The sequence below is a fragment of the Geospiza fortis genome, unplaced genomic scaffold (assembly GCF_000277835.1).
Source record: "Geospiza fortis unplaced genomic scaffold, GeoFor_1.0 scaffold145, whole genome shotgun sequence".
NCBI lineage: Eukaryota > Metazoa > Chordata > Aves > Passeriformes > Thraupidae > Geospiza > Geospiza fortis.
In genome coordinates this window covers 2,659,485-2,676,210 of record NW_005054362.1, presented here as the reverse complement: position 1 = coordinate 2,676,210, position 16,726 = coordinate 2,659,485, and the positions used below count along the sequence as shown (strand labels likewise).

The window sequence follows — 16,726 nt, the reverse complement described above, 5'->3', positions numbered from 1 at the left end:
GCCTCCTGGCCCTGCCCAGCCCCGGTCCCGGTCCCGGTCCCGGTCCCGCCTCACCTGTGCCAGGTGATCCCAAATCCCCCTCGCTCTGCCGGCATCCCCCAAGGGTGTCGCAGGAAATGAGGAGCTGTCACTGCTGGGTTCATCCTTGTAGTGTGTTATGGGGTTTTTATCTGACTCAAGGTACAAGAATCGGGAGCCTGAACTGCAGACTTCCAGCTCAGAATGGGTTGGGTTGGAAAGGACTTAAAAAGATTAGCTTTGTTCCAACCCTCTGCCATGGCAGGGACACCTTCCACTATCCCACGTTGCTTAGAGCTCCATCCAGCCTGGCCTTGAACACTTCCAGGGGTGGGACAGCCACAGCTTCTCTGGGCACCATGTGCCAGGGCCTCAGCACCCTCACAGGGAAGAATTGCTTCCTAATTCAAAGCCCTCTGTCACTGTGAGGCCATTCCCATTGTCCTGGTAAAAAGTTCCTCCCCATCTCTATTTTGTGCTTCCTTCAGGTTCTGGAATGTGCAAATCCCTCAGCCTTCTTTTTTCCAGGCTAATCAAACCGAAGCCTCATCATGAGCATTTTCTCTCCTACCAGCATTACAAAAATCATTAGGCAAGTGGAGAAGGAATGTCAAAACATTGCAGAGTTTTTGTTGCAAGCCAGCATTCTTTTGTTTGAGATTTATTGGCGTTTTCTCCTGGTTGGTTCCATACAGGAGTGCTTTTCGCCAGGGGCTGGTTACTGGAAGCAAAGCTGTAATTCATCCTGTCTTGCACTGGCTTCTTCAGAGGACCAATGAACTCAGGACCAGAGCTTACCTGGCACGTTTCTTGGTGAAGCTGGAGGTGCCAGCAGAGTTCCTGCAGGATGATACTGTGGCTGACTTCAACAAACAGGTACCATTCCTCATCAATGCCAACGTTTCACCTTGATTAAAGTGCCAGTGGGAGGAGGGATAAATGAATCAGGGAGTTACTGCTGGCATACATGTCCAAGTGAGTTATGTTAAAAGCTTGTTGGAATCAAGGATAAGCAAAGATTCATAATAAAAAGTTGATGTCTTGACCACTTTTCTTCCAATAACCCTGAAATTATGTATTAATAAGTAGCATTGAATTAAAAGGCCTTAAGCCCATTAGGCACTGGGTGCCAAATAATGTTCAGAGCCATTTTGGCTTAGACAGACTTTTAGTTCTTAATTTTTGAGCAGGTTTGAGGGTTTTTTTTCTATGAAATACGACCTGGATATTTTTAACTTTATAAAATTACCACTTCAAACAAGTCCAGGAAATATTATGACCAAAAGTCTCCTAATTGTCCATTGATTGCATTTGTAGTCATGATAGTCCTGTGATAGTATTTGATGCCTAATATTGGTATGAGCCTTACTCCACTTTTGCTTTAACCATTTATTTTTTTGTGAATAAAGAAAAGATTTCTTTTTCTCTGTGCTGACATTCCTTCTTATTATGTTCCCACTTCTTTTGTGAGCATTAAATGTTGATTTTAGATAGTCAGACTGGGTAGGTTTGAAATGTAAAACTTGAAGTGAACCAAAGTTTTGGGTTTATTATCTGAGGTACATATTTACTTATTTTCCCCCAGTTTTCTGTGCCTTTTGTTCTGCTAAACCACAGTGGGTTTGAGTGTTTGTAAGAGGTAACTTGATCTGTTAACTCTGCACCAGCAAAGCTGAACACTCTCACTGAGACTTGACTAAGCCTTTTATTTTTTTGTTACCTCTAACAATATTGGATTTATACCTTGAAATAACTCAGCAGAAGTAGCAGGGAGAGAAAGAAATGCAGATTGTATGTTTTGTTCAGAATGTCACAGTCTTAATGTGTATAAATATCCACCTCCATAATTTCCATGACGTAAGATGTGTTCCTTTTTGGGATTACAGTAATAGAACCATCTCATTAAACTAATACTCTGCTGATTAATTCAAAACAGAAGCTGGGGTAATAGAATGCCTTACTGCACTGTAACATGACCGTGGAAATATTTAGATACTAATGAATTAAACAATTAGCCTGAATTATTTAGATACAGCCTTGCAATGGTGTCTTTTAAGGGAAATTTCAAAAATGAGAGTTCAGACACCTTTTAACACAGTTAAGTTTTGTGGGTGTGTAGATTCAAATAAAATGAACTTTTGTAAATTACTTATAGAAGATACTCAGCCAACCTGCCACCTTCCCAGCTGTGTTGTGATTTAGACATTGGATCACCTGCAATGTATAATTTAAGAAATAAGCAATTTCAGCATTAATCTTGTGATTTGCTCCAGGTGCCAGAGATCTCTTTCCATGTAGGAACCTGGGTGGTTTTTTGGTCATTTGAGTGTGTCTTTTATTTCATGTGCATGTGGAGCACCCAAAGGGAAATGTGAGAACTTCATTTTTTGTTATGATCCATCAAACTCTGCTCTGCCTTGTTTGAATCCTGCCATTGGCCTTGAAATTTCATGTTCCAACGGGGAAAAGTCTCATGGAACTCCTCTTTTGACAGAGGTAGAGACACACAAAGGAAAACTCTTGGACACCAGCAGTGGGAATGCAGAGACCACCTGGCCATTTTCATTCTTGTTAAAAGGATTTCCAGAGTGCATAAGGGGCATCATGGAAGCCAGTTGGGTTTTACTCCTGCATTTTCTAAATTTTTCCTCCTCATCCAGCCTGTGCATTCCTTGTCACACCATTATTTGCCACTTAATCCAGCTCTTTGTGATTTTGTCTTCTCCATAGCCATTTTATTGCTATTTTTTTGAATTCCTTCCAGCTTGTCAGTGTGTGCTTGCTACTGAAACAGCCAGAACTGAGCAGAGTGCTCTGGATGCTGCTTCCCCAGGGTTTTATAGAATGGAGGTGCTGCTTCACTGCTCAGGGCTCTGATGCCTTTGTTTGAACTGGCCTTTGCTGTTGCCATTTGGTATTCACCTTTCATATCAACTGCTCTTTCCAGGAAGTAAAAAACGACTTGATACTCTCCTTTTAGATTTTCCCATTCTCATTGAAGGGCTGTTTCTGTGGAGATAATCTTTCCTTCTACCACAGCTCGCGTTTCTCCCAGTTGAATCTAAATTTATTTCCTCTCCATATTTCTAAACTCTCTCTGTCCCCTGTTATTTCTCTACCCACACAGACTTTCACACTGCCTCTCAGTTGAAGATTCCTGGTGGGCAAAGTACTGGTGTGGAAGTAGCACACTGTCTCCTTGTCTCTGAGTGCTGAGCTGCATCTATCAATCTCTGGGATGTGGTGAGGGTTATGCAACGTGGCACAGCCATTTCTCACGTGTTCACTCAGCTCTGCTCTTGGGCCACTCAGGAAACTCAAGCTCCATTGCTTCCTTCAGAAGTGTTGTTAGAGCAAACACTTCCTTTTGGGGCTGATTTATATATGTGGGATACACAGATGTGTAGTAAAAGAGAGTAATTTGTTGATTTGTCCCTCTTGGGTGACATCTTCCTGTTTTGCAAATACATTGTGTATTACAAAAGGTGAAAATACTGAGGAAATTGTGAAGTTCTGATTGTCTCTTCAAATGGATGATAATGCACTGTTATTTATTTCTGCTTTATAAGTTGACAGGCTTTTGCAATGAGAAAATGCCTTTTTATCTTGTTCTTACCATATTTCTATGTCTACATTTACTGTCTTAGTAGTAAAACAGTGTGTTGATCTGAAAATCCTTAGACACAGAGCTCATTCTGCACAATTTCCATTTCATTTCACAGTATGAAGAACTCATGGAAGCATTTAAAAACCTACATAAGGAGCACGAGCAGCTCAAAATATCTGGTTTATCAACTGCAGAAATAAGAAGGGTAAACAAACTCCACAATTTTTTCTTGAGTTGGTGTTTTGCATGTCAGTTCCATGTTTGTTGGCTTTGTGGACAGTGTGAAAGCCGTAGAGGCCAGGGCTGGTGGGCACTGCAGCTGCCTCTGGAGCTGCTCTCTGTTGGCAAACACAAAGTCCTCGCTCGTGTTTAGAGCTGAGATTTCTGGAGCAGATTGGGGAACGAGGCTGCCAAGACTCTGTGCAGCATGATTTCCAAATATTGGAACTCCATTTCCTCTGAATGCAGACTGATACAAAGCCTTTTGCTTTCCTGATAGCAGCTAATAATTCCAGAGGGTGTTGAATGAATTATGAGCTTAAGTCAACAGAAATGATGAACCCACGTGGCTCAAGTGTTAAGTAGAGATATTTGCTCTGTTTCAGCACAATAATTAAGCTTGTGTACAACTTTCCAGTGGACACACAGAGAAGCCAAGCAAATGTTGAGATAAGGCCTACATTTGGAGAATTCATTTTCCTTTCTGTCATAACTACCAACCTGCAGAGCCCTGCTGTTGTAAAATAGGACTAAAGGAGAATAATAATAAGTAGATACATGTTTGAGCACTAGAAAATGTTTCTTTTAAGACAGTTTTAATACAAAAAATGGCAGCAGACATCTCTCATAAGCAACTTCATGCAAATTGGTCTGCCAGGAATTGGGTAATGCTGGTGACATTAAGAACATATGTCAGACTGCATCAGACGTTGAATTCATACTGATTCGTTCCTTGGTGGTTTCTGTTTGTTTGTTTTTCTTTTAGAGAAATCCACCTGCTTTTATTTTAAATGTTCACTGTAACACTCAAGGATGCAGATGAAGAATGTTAGCATAAAGAGAGTGGGAACTGTGGGGGAAGTAAGAGAGAAGAGAGATTGGGATCCTGGATGTTTGATCATAGATCAATAAAATTACAGCTGCCTCCATGTATTCAGGGAAGAATTCTGATTTTCATATTAATTTGAAGAGAACTTAGTCCAATCCAATATACATGGGGAATAAATTAATATTTCTTTATCTGTTTTTCCTGCTTTTTAGGACATCAGTGCAATGGAAGAGGAGAAAGATCAACTGGCCAAAAGAGTCGAGCGTCTTAAGAAGAGGGTAATAAGAGCAGTAACACTCCTACATTTCAGTGTCATAATCCTTGGCCTGCAACTCCCATTTTGGAATGCAAACAGGGATTAAGATAAACACACTGTATGTCTAGGAAGGAATCAAGTAACTAATTGACCTACAGGGAATCTCCCCAGGCGTTGATCCAGAGCTTTTAAGAATCTCGAGTCCAGTACTTTGCTGTCATTTCTGAGTAGTAACGTGTATGGAAGGGAAGTGCTAAGTGGGCTTGTGAGACATCTGATCTCTTTAATGTATTTCTCAGCTATCTGACAGCAACATGCACTATTTATCCACTTGCTGTAGGTGGAGACAGTACAAAATCATCAACGGATGCTTGAAATAGCAAGACAGCTTCGCTTAGAGAAAGAGAGAGAAGAATCTCTGGCTCAACAGAAACAAGAACAGAAAAGTCAGGTACTGGCATAACAACACACCTGTTAAAGAGTTGTTGATGTTTGTTTGGGAATTGTGCATTTTAAAAATACATCAGGAACAGCAGTAGATGTGAGAATTTCTCCCTGCCCCAGAAAATTAAATTCCATTTAAAAGATCTATGTACATTTTAAGGGAAGAGGCTTGACCCTGCAAGTTTTGAACACCACACTGAAGGTACTTGGCTGCCTCAGCTCCCACTGACATCATCCTTTAGCATTCCCAGGAAATGTTCCATGACTTACTGCTGGAGCACCCAAAGGGAACTCTTCACGTTTATGGTAGTGAACAAACATTTCCTTGGTTTGATTTCTATCTCTGTGATCTGCACGAAGGTTGCAGGGGCTGAGCAACACAGTAAGTACCTTGTATTCCTGGGTGGGGGCAATATGTATTCAGGAGCGGCTTTGGGATTTAGGCCCCTGAATTTGGGAAAAATGATGTCCTGAGAAGCCCTGGGAGCAGGTGACATCCAAGAGTAAGGGTGGGTTTTATTCTGTCCTGTGTTGTCAAAACAAGATACTTCAATAGAATCCAGTGCTATTTTTTTACACTGTCTCACCAAATAACACTATTAGAATGAGGAAAGCTCTCAGATTTCTGATATTGCAGCCTTTGTCTGGATGTGGGATCAGTGGGAATCAGTGGCCTCTCATGCTGTTTGGTCTTTGCTGGAGCCTGAGTAAGATCACAACTAAAATGAATGTGATGTCCAGTTAATTCCAGTTCTTACTACACATCTCTCTAAGTCACAGAAATGCAAATCAGCTGGGGCTTGTTTGGCAGGAAGCTTTCCAGACTGCTCCTGGGATGGACAGTGGATTGCTGTGACAACTCAGCTGCATTGCAGGATAAGCAGAGTTATCTGCTGCAATCCTGATTCCTGCTGCTTTTTGTTGTTGTTGTAATGCTCAAGCCACTCGTGGTTTTGGTTGAAAATTGTTGGATGAATTTCTGCCATCAGAGAAAATATCACTTGGGAGAACAAGAACACTCTTCTCAATTAACAGGAGGGAATATCAAGTAAACCCAGGCCAAGTGTTGAAAATTTGGTCTGGCACATTTCCCTTGTGAAACAGAAAATCACCAGGCATTAAAGCTGCCATGGTTTGTGTTTGGGGCTCTTTTGGGGCTCTGTGGGTTGAGTGGTTTGCACGTGGATTTCCAAGGAGTGACCCTGTGTGTGTCCAATTGTCTCTCCAAAGTTGTTCCACACGGAGCAGAGGCTGCAGAGGGCCCAGGTCCAGCTGAAGGAGATGCAGCACATGGTGGCAGATTCCAAACCAGAAAGTGAGTAGCGCTTTTCCTCTTGCATCCTAGGTTGGTGTGGTGCAAAACGTGCCATAGAATGGTGTATAAATGACTTCCAAAATGATAGAATCTGACTCCTTCTCAATTTAAATTTAGTAAACCAAGTTATTGTCCTGCTCTTTCAAGAACATTTACTATTTCAGTTGCATCACACAACAGCTTTGGCAGCTCTTCTGAGTTAAAGGATTTTTCTCAGTCACCACCTCATAGCATTGTTATTAGTTTATCATTTTACTTTGATTTTTTAATGATTCTCATCTGCCACTGAACCACAAGTGGAATTAAAAGAGTATCTGAACCATCTCACAGGGACTTGCAATGGATTTTATAACTGTTCCTTTTTTGCAGTAGCTATCAGAGAGTTTATACAGCAAAGCTGTGTCAACAATTCTATTTCAGTTCCTGGGTTTCTTTAAGGCCAATGGAAACTCGGTGGGTTCAGTTCACAGAAGCAAAGGTAACATAATAAAAAGCCAGTAAATATGTCATTTAATCATTGAGATGAAAATAAAGTTAACATATTAAATTTCCTTATCTCGAGTCCTGCTTGCAGGGGAAAAAACCAAAAAGTATTTAGATGTTCCCAGTCAAAGCTTGGAGTCATTACTTAAGAAAACTTATGTTGAAATTTTGCCCAAACAAAGACCTCAGGACTCAGCTTTGTAATTGCTTTCCCCAGTTACAAAGGCACTGCCTGTAGCAGCAATTACAGAATGCCAACTGTGGGGTTTTTTAAATAATTGAAATTAGGTGACCACAGTGCACTGAATAGGTTCCATTTATTTTAAAAGCTTTGTTGGTCTACAAGGTAGCACAATTTATTTCATTTTGAAGATTCCCTTTGGCTGCAGTTTGGTGCCTCAGCTGCCTCCTGGTATCAGCCCTGTCTGCTGACAGTGCAGCAGCTGGATTTTCACTGGAAGTCAGATCCTTCCCTTTAAAGGAAACTTCCTGCATTTTTAAAGCTTCAGGTGTTTTTACTTCCTAAACAAGATAAAATGTTCAGAGTTGTTGCTAACGAGCAGAAGCTTTGTTGTTTGTCTTATGGGTTTGATTACTTCACTTTATAATTAATTTTATATTTAAAGAAATGTAAAGGAACTCTGTAAGAAATGCAGCTAGCACATATTCATGAGTGTTATTAGCATGCAATTAGCATCAGCCTGCTTGAGCTGTGCCAGGAGAATAAGCCTTGTGGTTGGTGGGATTTGAACTCTTAGAAACATCATATTTAGAAGACTTTGTATTGTACCATTAATTGTTATGATGCTACAAAGCAGCTGGAAGTGATGCTGCTGCTTCACAGAACACTCCTGCCCTGCTTATTCATTTCAGTCCTTCCCTGTTCATTAACTTCAGTCTTTCCCTGTTTAATAACTTCAGTACTACTCAGGATATTGTTTAACTAGAGAAGGATTTGCTGCTGGTAGCACTAAGTGACATGAGTTTTCATATTCTGGAGGGGTTTTTTGTGGTGTTTGTTGTGTTGAATATGAACAGTATTTTTATTAACACTGGGCTCTGGTCTGAATAACCACAGCCCAGCTCACACTTACTCTGCAAGATTGACATAATTTTGCTCTGCTGCACAAACAGAAATTGATAACATGAAGAAACAAACCAAATCACTGAATTCTTGGTCCCTGTCCATTTTACAGGACATTACTGGTTACTTTATTGGCAGAAATAGGAAGAAGTGAATGAGTAGCTTGAAAATATTGACTAAAAGAATGTGTTAAAATGATCTGTTGATGAACAGTAAAATGTGTAATTTATAAACTTCCTTAAACTAATATGTAGAAATAGATTTAGAACACTGAGAACTTCAAAGATACTTGTCAAAGAGGAATTGCTTTGTACAGATGCCTATTTTATTTCATTCTTGATGAAAACCAGAAATTTAGGAACCTATTACTTAAATATTCCATTTGGTATAAAAAATTAATATTTTTCTCTTCCACACAATGATCTTTTCCTAAAATTCCAAGTTTAAATTATCTCCTCCAACACTGCAGACCACATTGCAATTAAAGTTATAGAAGTATTTGGTAAAGGAGACTGGCTTAGGTGGAACTTTATTTCATCTTCAAATGATTTTATTTATTATAAAGTCACTGTCAATCGATGCAAGGTCGTGGTAAAGCACTTTTAAGATAATTTGATATCTGTGATGAGAATACAAATCTGGTTGGTGAGATTGATGGGTTTGCTGCAGTTGATTTTTTTAAGGTCATTAACTCTTCTACCCCATTTTGAACAAACAAGGCAGCAAAAATTCAATGTGGTCTCTGTTAAAAGGATTAAAAGGAGTTTAATGGAAGGTTTAGAGAAATAGAATGGGTGTTTGGCTTTTTTTTTTTGTTTGGTATTTACACCAGATTCCTGAAAGAAAATAGCAAATGATCACTGGTGGAATAAAAATAAGGAAATGGCTGAATAATGAGGAGACCCTTGATTCCAAGTGACCACAGTGACTTGGGAAGCCAAGCTCATGCCAACAGTGTTTATTTTAAGGACTAGCCAGATTCCAGGCTATTCCTCCAGGAATAATGTACATGCAATGTATTTCTGGCATGTGGGGCTCTTTGGAAGAAGTGTCTGAGAAGAATTTGTGGGTCAGGAATGGAAGAGCTGGAGTTGCCACTGCCATGGATGAGGTGCCTTCCCTGCTTTCGTTTCTGGGAGAAAATGCCACAGGAGAGTTTCTGTGCCTCTGGGTTTGGCTCTGGCACATCCAGCCCTGCAGCCCCTGCTCATTAATTCAACATTCAAGAAGAGCACTGAAAGGTCAGAGAGGTTTCAAAGAGCTCTAATAATAATAAACATGAAAAGCAGAACTTAGAATCACAAATTCAGGAAGATTTTGGTTTTTTGAGGATATATGGAAGGGATGATTGATCTGCCAGTGTTTGCATGTCCCAGGCCTCTGTTCAAGAGAGGGAAAGTGGAAGTGGTGTTCCTGTGGAGGAAATCATTTCAGCCCTGTCTTTGTGGCTGCAGAAGGGAAGGGAAGGATTTGATGCTGGAAGTTTGTTCTAGACTTGGTCATGGCCTTCCCATGTGATAATAAACCAATTATTGGCAGAGAGTCATGAAATGAGCGTCCCTCTCTCTTTTTCCCACCTTTTAAAAACTGAATTCCTGTTGCAAATGGTTCTGGTCCAGGATGCCCAGTTGGCAGCCTGTAGTGGGATTCTGAGCACAAAGTTAATCAAGATTTAGCTCCATTAACAGAATTGTGCAGAGAAAATTGCATCTCTTCTACATGACTGAGCAAGCACAAATAAACTCTTTCTCCCAGCCCTCTCTTTATAATAATAATAATAAAAAAATTTGAATGGAAAACATGAGGAGTGCTCTGAATAGCTCTCCACATGTAAATATGTGGTTGGCAGGAGCTTGCTAAAATAACCTGAGGGCACAGAGCCAGATTTCTGTGCTGCTTACGTGTGTACATTTTGTAACCATAAGTCAATGTTGAAACATTAAAAACAGAATTTATATGTGTAATGGAAAGATCTGAAGTATGCTGGCCTTTTTTCCTCTCTAGCCTGGGAATTTCAAAAGAATGCTTTTCACTGAAAAAATCCCCAAAGCAGGAGCTGTGCTGTGTTTTGGTTTTTAAGGTTCTGTTAAGCAGCAAAAGTAGCTCTTAGGTAGTTCCTTCTCCATGTGTTGAGTTGTACAGGAGGAAAAATATATCCAGTGTATTCAGGAAAGAAATGATATTACTCATGAGGGATGTTGACATCATGTCTTTCCCCATCAAGAAATCAAGTTTTAACTGGTTTTGTTGCTCCATGAGGACTCAGCACAGCACAGAACACTCAGGGGTAACAGGACTTGGTAGCAGCTCTGAGGTTACTTGAGAAATAAATCAGATTGTGATCAAGGTTATACTCCATGAACTCAAAAGGTCTCTGCTCTTATCAAAGCTCTTGTGGTTCTTTGCTAAGTTTCTTGTCATATCTACAACAAATCATTTAAGCATGCACATTTTTATCAGAAAACTGGAGTAGCACAAGAAATGAAGTGTAGGTTATATATGCAGGTTTCTTTGCTGCTAAAAACCTCAAGAAATTGATTTAATTAAAATATTAATATTTCATATCAGAATAATGTAATTGATATCACATTGATTTCCACACCACAGATCTTGGTGATAAATATCAGACTGGGAGGGGTGCTCCAGTCACTTCTGAGGTGATAATTCAGCTCACAGGGTGTGTGGGAAGCAGCTTTGCTGCATTTGCACAGGTGGGAGATTTCTAGTGAGACATTAAGATGTGGTCCCTCCTGCCCAGCTCTGTCATGGGCTGAGGGAGATTGGAATTGAGCTCTTGTGGAGGAAAGGAGTGGGAAATCTCTCCCAGGAAGTCCCAGTGTGTTCTCAGGGTGCAGCTGCAGTGCCAAGTGCACGATAGCAGAGGAACTCCACTCTCCCACTCAGAACCAGTCTGGGGGCTCTTTGTTTTGATAAATGGCCCCTCCACAAAAGGGGAGAATGTCTTGTGGGTGTGTTGCTTTCCATAAACACAGAAATCAACAAACTGGGAAAGAGGAACTCCCACTCAGTTTTAGTTTGTGTTGACTTCGTTGGCAGCACTGCTTTCCCCAGGGCCTGGTTTTTCTCCCAGTTCTTGAGTTTTTCTCAAGAGCTGAAGGCTTATTTCCCTTCTGGCAGCTCTCCTGACAGAGTGGGCTGGGAGCAGGGCTCAGGAGGATCTCTCAGGACACTGATTTAGAGGTAAATAGCAGCAGAAAAACGGGGGCCCCTTTTCCTGGGCTCTTTCAATTTGTTCTGACCTTTCCCTTTGGCAGTCAGGCTTCTTAGCCTGAGAACCAAAAGCTGTTTTCATCTACATCCTTTCCCATCTCTGTTTCAGCAGCATCAGCTGCACTTTTTTATCTCTGTGCTCAACTTCTCTCTGCTTGTGCAGTAAATGAAAGAGATGGAGATTGTGAACTTCTTGTTTTCCTTGGCATTTCATCACAATTCCATCTTCTCCCTAATAAGGAGAGAACTAAAATCCCAACCATAACAAGTTGTTTGAAAACCAAAAAGAACCCTGGATCACCTGGATCATGAAAAATACTCTGAAATACCCATTCCCACTCTCATCTGACATGCAGCTTCTGAATCTTTTAGTCCTTGGCACAGGAATTGTAGTTCTTGTAGTCCTTGCCTCTGAGGAATTATTGCACTGAACTGCCTGTTGTCAGTGGAGACTGTGCAGTGTCATTTAAATCGATGTTTCCTTTCATTCGGTTGCATTTTTCTATCTGTGAATTGTTCTTATCTTGAGTTTATTTATAAATTATCTGTTAAGGAGCCTGAATTACTCTGCCTAGAAAGAGCCAAGTCCTCCTGAGCCTGGTAAGGTGTAGGTGCATCAGGCTGGTCCAGCAAAGCTTATAAATGGGGTTGCTTTTTTCTGTTGGATTGTTATTTTCTGCATTCTCAGTCTATAAACTGTCCTGAGATTAAATGTTTGTTCTTTCAAGAAGAAATCTTTACAGGGAGGCAATCTGTGTTCCAGCAATGTAAAGGACCCTTAAAGCAGGCATACATTAAACTTTGCTCATTTTAAGGCCTTTTTAAATGCCAGAGAGAAAAACAGTTTTATTTTAAGCATGAATCTCCAAGGATATAATAAATCTATCAACGAGCTAGGCCAAATGAAGATTTTTCTACAGATAAAGGTTCAATGGCTGTTTATATCAGCAGTGTGTGTTGAATTCTGTATCTGACTCAGCTGGAGTTTCCTGTGAGATGGGGTTTACTTGTTATTAATGAGAAGAATCTCTCAAGGAGCTGATAGTTACATGTTCAAGATAGAGGTGCATAATAAATCCTCTTATATTGTTTAAGATCCAGATTAAAAATTTAAATCAAGTAACTCCCCCTTTCTCTGAGCACTGAAGACTCAAATGTTATGCTGTTATTGTAATCAGCTGCTAAATACTTTAATGTGTTGGGGAAATCAAACTTAATTATCTGCTACATTGCTTTTATAGACACTCACTGATTTAATTTGTTTTTAAGGTTTAATGAAGAAACTAGAAGAGGAGATAAATTTCAATTCCTACCTGGTAAATGAAAAAATACCCAGAGAGATGGAAAGTAAAAAGACTTCAGTGTATTTCTTACAAAAGTTGGTTGCAGAGCCAGCCATGACTCAAGCTGATCTCACTGCCCTGGAAAGTGAGGTGAGGGACCAAGGTCACCCTGATTTGTGTTCTGTAGCATGCTCTGAGCTGCCTGGACTCTGCAATGTTCTTATCCCTGCTTCATATCCCAGAGAAGATGTTTCATTCCCCAAGCAGCCTCCCCTCAGTTGTAAAACCAAAGGTGTCTCAATCCCTAATTGCGAACTCTCTGATAAGGCGTTTTTAAATACCCACAAAAGAGACAGGAATAAACCAACCCCAAACCAAACCCCAAACCCAAACATATCCTCAGGTGCTGTTGAGGAAATTGTGTTAATTCAGCACTCAAGGGCTGATTTTTCTTCTCTTCAGATTTCACTTGTTTGAAACTCTCCCTGCCATCGAGGGGGTTTATCCCAACACAACAGCATTCCCTGAGGGATGTGTCCTCCCAAGGTGATGCCTTCATCCCTGTGCAATGGCTCAGAACTCCTCAGTGTTTGGAAGAGCCCTGCATTGTTTGGTTTAGTTTTTAAGAACAAAGAAAATTTAGTCATCAAATACTTGATTTACCTTTCCAGGCTTTTTCATAAGTTAAAAGCAAATAGTCTTAGAAAAACCCTTATTTGCCAGATATATCCAGAATGTGCAGAGGGGTCTGTTGCCACACAAGTACATTTATGTGTTAACTCAATGAAGTTTTCCTATTTGCATAATCCTAAATAAAAGATTAAATATTAAATATAATGTCCTAGAAGAATTTAGAGGAATGCTAATTATTAGTATTTCTATTGATGATAATGATGAAAATTTACATCACTGTTAGAGGGAAGAAGAGCAGTTTCTTACCAGCTGGTGTTTGATACCCCTGGGATTTCCAACTCAGGCTTTGCCATGAAATGGAGATAATGAGGAAACAGAGTATCCATCTTAAGGGATGACAGCATTAATAAATGGCAGATTAGGGCTGAAATAATAAACCAGCTCTGTGATTCAGCCTCTGCTTTCCTAGATTAGTTCCTCTAATCAAAACAATATTTGTGGCTGCAGTTATGTCTTTCAGGCATGCTTGAAACGCTGTTTTTTTGCACATTTCTTTTCCAAGTGTGTTGTTGGGTTTATCATAATACTTTAAAAAGCTTCAAGTTTTTCCCTCTTTCTCCATGATGTAACCTTTGATTTGTTATATTTTGGAAGTATCTTCTTCTTGAAAGATAATAAAAACATGTCATACACTTGGCTGTAGTCACAGCATGGCCTTAGGCCGCTTTTTTTTTTCCTTAAGTAGGCTTTTTATTATCTCAGTGCCTTAAAAAGGAGCTGAAGTGCACCAAGCATGTTTCCACCATGCATTTTATAATATAAAATCCAGGAATTTATTCACAGAAGGGAATTCTTATGCCATTTTCAAATTCAAGCCTGTTCTACCACTAATAGAATAGAATTCACAGGAGAGTTGGGGTTTTTTTCTCCAGGTGTTGGAGTATTTTTAGTCCTATTGAGCAGTTTATTTGAGATTCTCAGTTTTCCAGGCACATGGATGTTGCTCCCAGAACTTGCAGGTGATGCCCAGCACTGTCCCTGTGCTCTGGTCTGACTCCCTGGGATTGCAGCAATGTTCACACTGCTCCCTCAGCAGCAGCAGGGAATTAAAGGAAAGTTGCTGTGGTTGTTTATTCCATGGCTGGTGGGACTCCCAGGGCACTGGCAAGGCTGGAATCAGCACTCTGCTGTGGCTGAGAGCTCCAGAAACTTTGGTTGGAGTGAAGCTCAGCAGTTTGGGACTAAGGACAACCAAGTGCATCTTGTGGCAGAAGGAGAAGGCACCACAGACCTGGAATATGATGGTCTGTGACTCTACAAAGTGTTGATGAAATCTTTATCACTTAACCTTATTTGCTTCCCTTTGAACTTCTGTTAAATGGTTGAATGAAAGGGAATTTTAGTTCATGTCAATAAAATTACATTTTTCACTCAGTATGTGGCAATTTCTTTTTTCTGTACCAACTCACTGCATTTTCTCTCCACATGCACCAATTTACTTCATTTTCAGGGCCAACATCATGGTTCTGCCTTATCATAAAGGCACAGAACTGGAAATGCAAAAACAGCCTCTTCCTGGCCAATACTTAATGACTCACAGAGTTTTTTGGGTCTGTTTCTCTGTTTTAAAAAAAGGAACTGGCTGCATTGTAAATCTGGGTTGCAAAGCATTTAACTCTTGGAGAAGACAAAGACACCAAGCTCTGTTTCCTTAGTTTTCCACTCTGTCTTGCAGATAGAGGAAGTCACTGCACAAATGAATCAGCTGATTGAGAAAAGGATCATCACCTATGAGCCAGCTGATAGTAAATTCTCCATGTATCGCCAGCAGGTAAGGAGGAACAAAATGTGGTTTAAGCAGAAGCAGGAGGAAAAAATCAATCTCTGATTGGTTTCCATGCTGATTTTTTCCTTTGGTTTATCTAGCATCATCAGTAGAAATACATAACAATGGAGGTCAGAAGGAAAATAAAGAGTGTTGAACATATGTAGGGCTGAGTCAAAGGTTGCTTTTAGTCGTGTCAGTGAAGGTTTTGACTGCTGTCCTTGCAGCACAGCAGTTCTGGAAGGGGCATTTTGGAGGAGCTATTTTGGTAAAGTTCCAGCTGTGGATGGATTCTTACAAGGCAGCATGGGGTGCCTGCTGCAGCTCTGTCCCTTCCTTAGGTCTGACCTAATGCCATTTTTCTCCCTTGCATCTCTGAAGAAGGAATCCTTTGATTTCTCATCCTGAGGCTGTAAAATAATCTTGCTGTAAAATGGGCTGTCTGGTCCAGTCTTAGTAAATTCCCAAGTTATAAAAAGGATTGATGAACTCAGAGAATTTCAGAACTTACCCAAGAACCTGAGTGATTCCTTCTCCAGGCTACCTGCACCACTGCTAATTTTATGGAAGATCTTCAGTGTGATGCTTATGGTGATGGCTTGAAAAATCAAAAGGCTTAAGTAAAATGTACCAGTGGGAGGGAAAAAATATGGATGAGATATGTACTGTAGTTCAGTCACAAATGCAAAGTGAAACTCTGTTTTATTTTGGATGAGATGCTCTTCCTGAGAGAGAATCCTGCTCTGGAATCTGCTGGGACCAAGGACGGTCCACCTCAGGAGCTGAGGCTGCTGCTGGGAGCTCAGAGCCTGGGAAGCTCTTTGCTTTCTCCTGCCAGGGTCTGGCTTCTGTTTCACAAAATAATCAGCTCTGTTGTTGTCCCCTGGTTTGTCACCACAGACACCTCGTGCAGCAGAGCTGAGCTCCCACCCCAGCACAATTCTGCTGGAGATTTATTTAGGGAGAAAGCTGGTCCTCTCAGCTGAGTGTGAGAAAGCTGCTGTGTTTTGGCTTCATTTTTTTGTAAGTTTTCCCTTTCACATGAAGAAATGAGCCATGCCTCAAATTCCTGTACCTGCATCTAAATGAATGTGTTGTGTTATTTTATTTTTCAACAGGATACAGAAAAATGCTTTTTTTAAAAATCCTTGAACTAATGTATACTTACCAAATCTGTTCTGGTCAAAACTCAGGTATTAAGTATTCAGTCTTGTATAAAATATTATTTTTAAGTGTTTTATCTTCTAGACTAAGAAGAAAAAATAATCTGTAATCTACACTATTTCTGTACTTTATTGCTTTATTCATCATCTTCTAGCTATTTGCCAAGATTTAGTGGCTCAGTTCTGCTTTAGTGTAACATATTTCTGTAGGTTGGAGTAGGTTGGAGTTATAAAAATCTGTATTATGGCATTTGTGAAATCTTGGATAACTTTCCAGTTAAGCCATGTTGGTGTATCTTACATATGCACCAAGAGGGACTAAGCAGAAGAAAGGGA

The 16,726-nt window shown here is 40.3% G+C and overlaps 1 protein-coding gene across 1 annotated transcript in view; it reads left to right on the top strand.

The window, feature by feature from the left end:
* Positions 1 to 16,726, top strand: part of IFT81 (intraflagellar transport 81) — a 37,191-nt gene that overhangs the window by 1,766 nt on the left and 18,699 nt on the right. Inside the window, exons 3-9 of the mRNA XM_005424018.2 lie at positions 714 to 894; positions 3,741 to 3,830; positions 4,886 to 4,951; positions 5,270 to 5,380; positions 6,604 to 6,688; positions 12,756 to 12,919; positions 15,138 to 15,233. Of these exons, the coding sequence (XP_005424075.1) occupies positions 714 to 894; positions 3,741 to 3,830; positions 4,886 to 4,951; positions 5,270 to 5,380; positions 6,604 to 6,688; positions 12,756 to 12,919; positions 15,138 to 15,233 (793 nt within the window). The remainder of the gene's footprint in view (positions 1 to 713; positions 895 to 3,740; positions 3,831 to 4,885; positions 4,952 to 5,269; positions 5,381 to 6,603; positions 6,689 to 12,755; positions 12,920 to 15,137; positions 15,234 to 16,726) is intronic.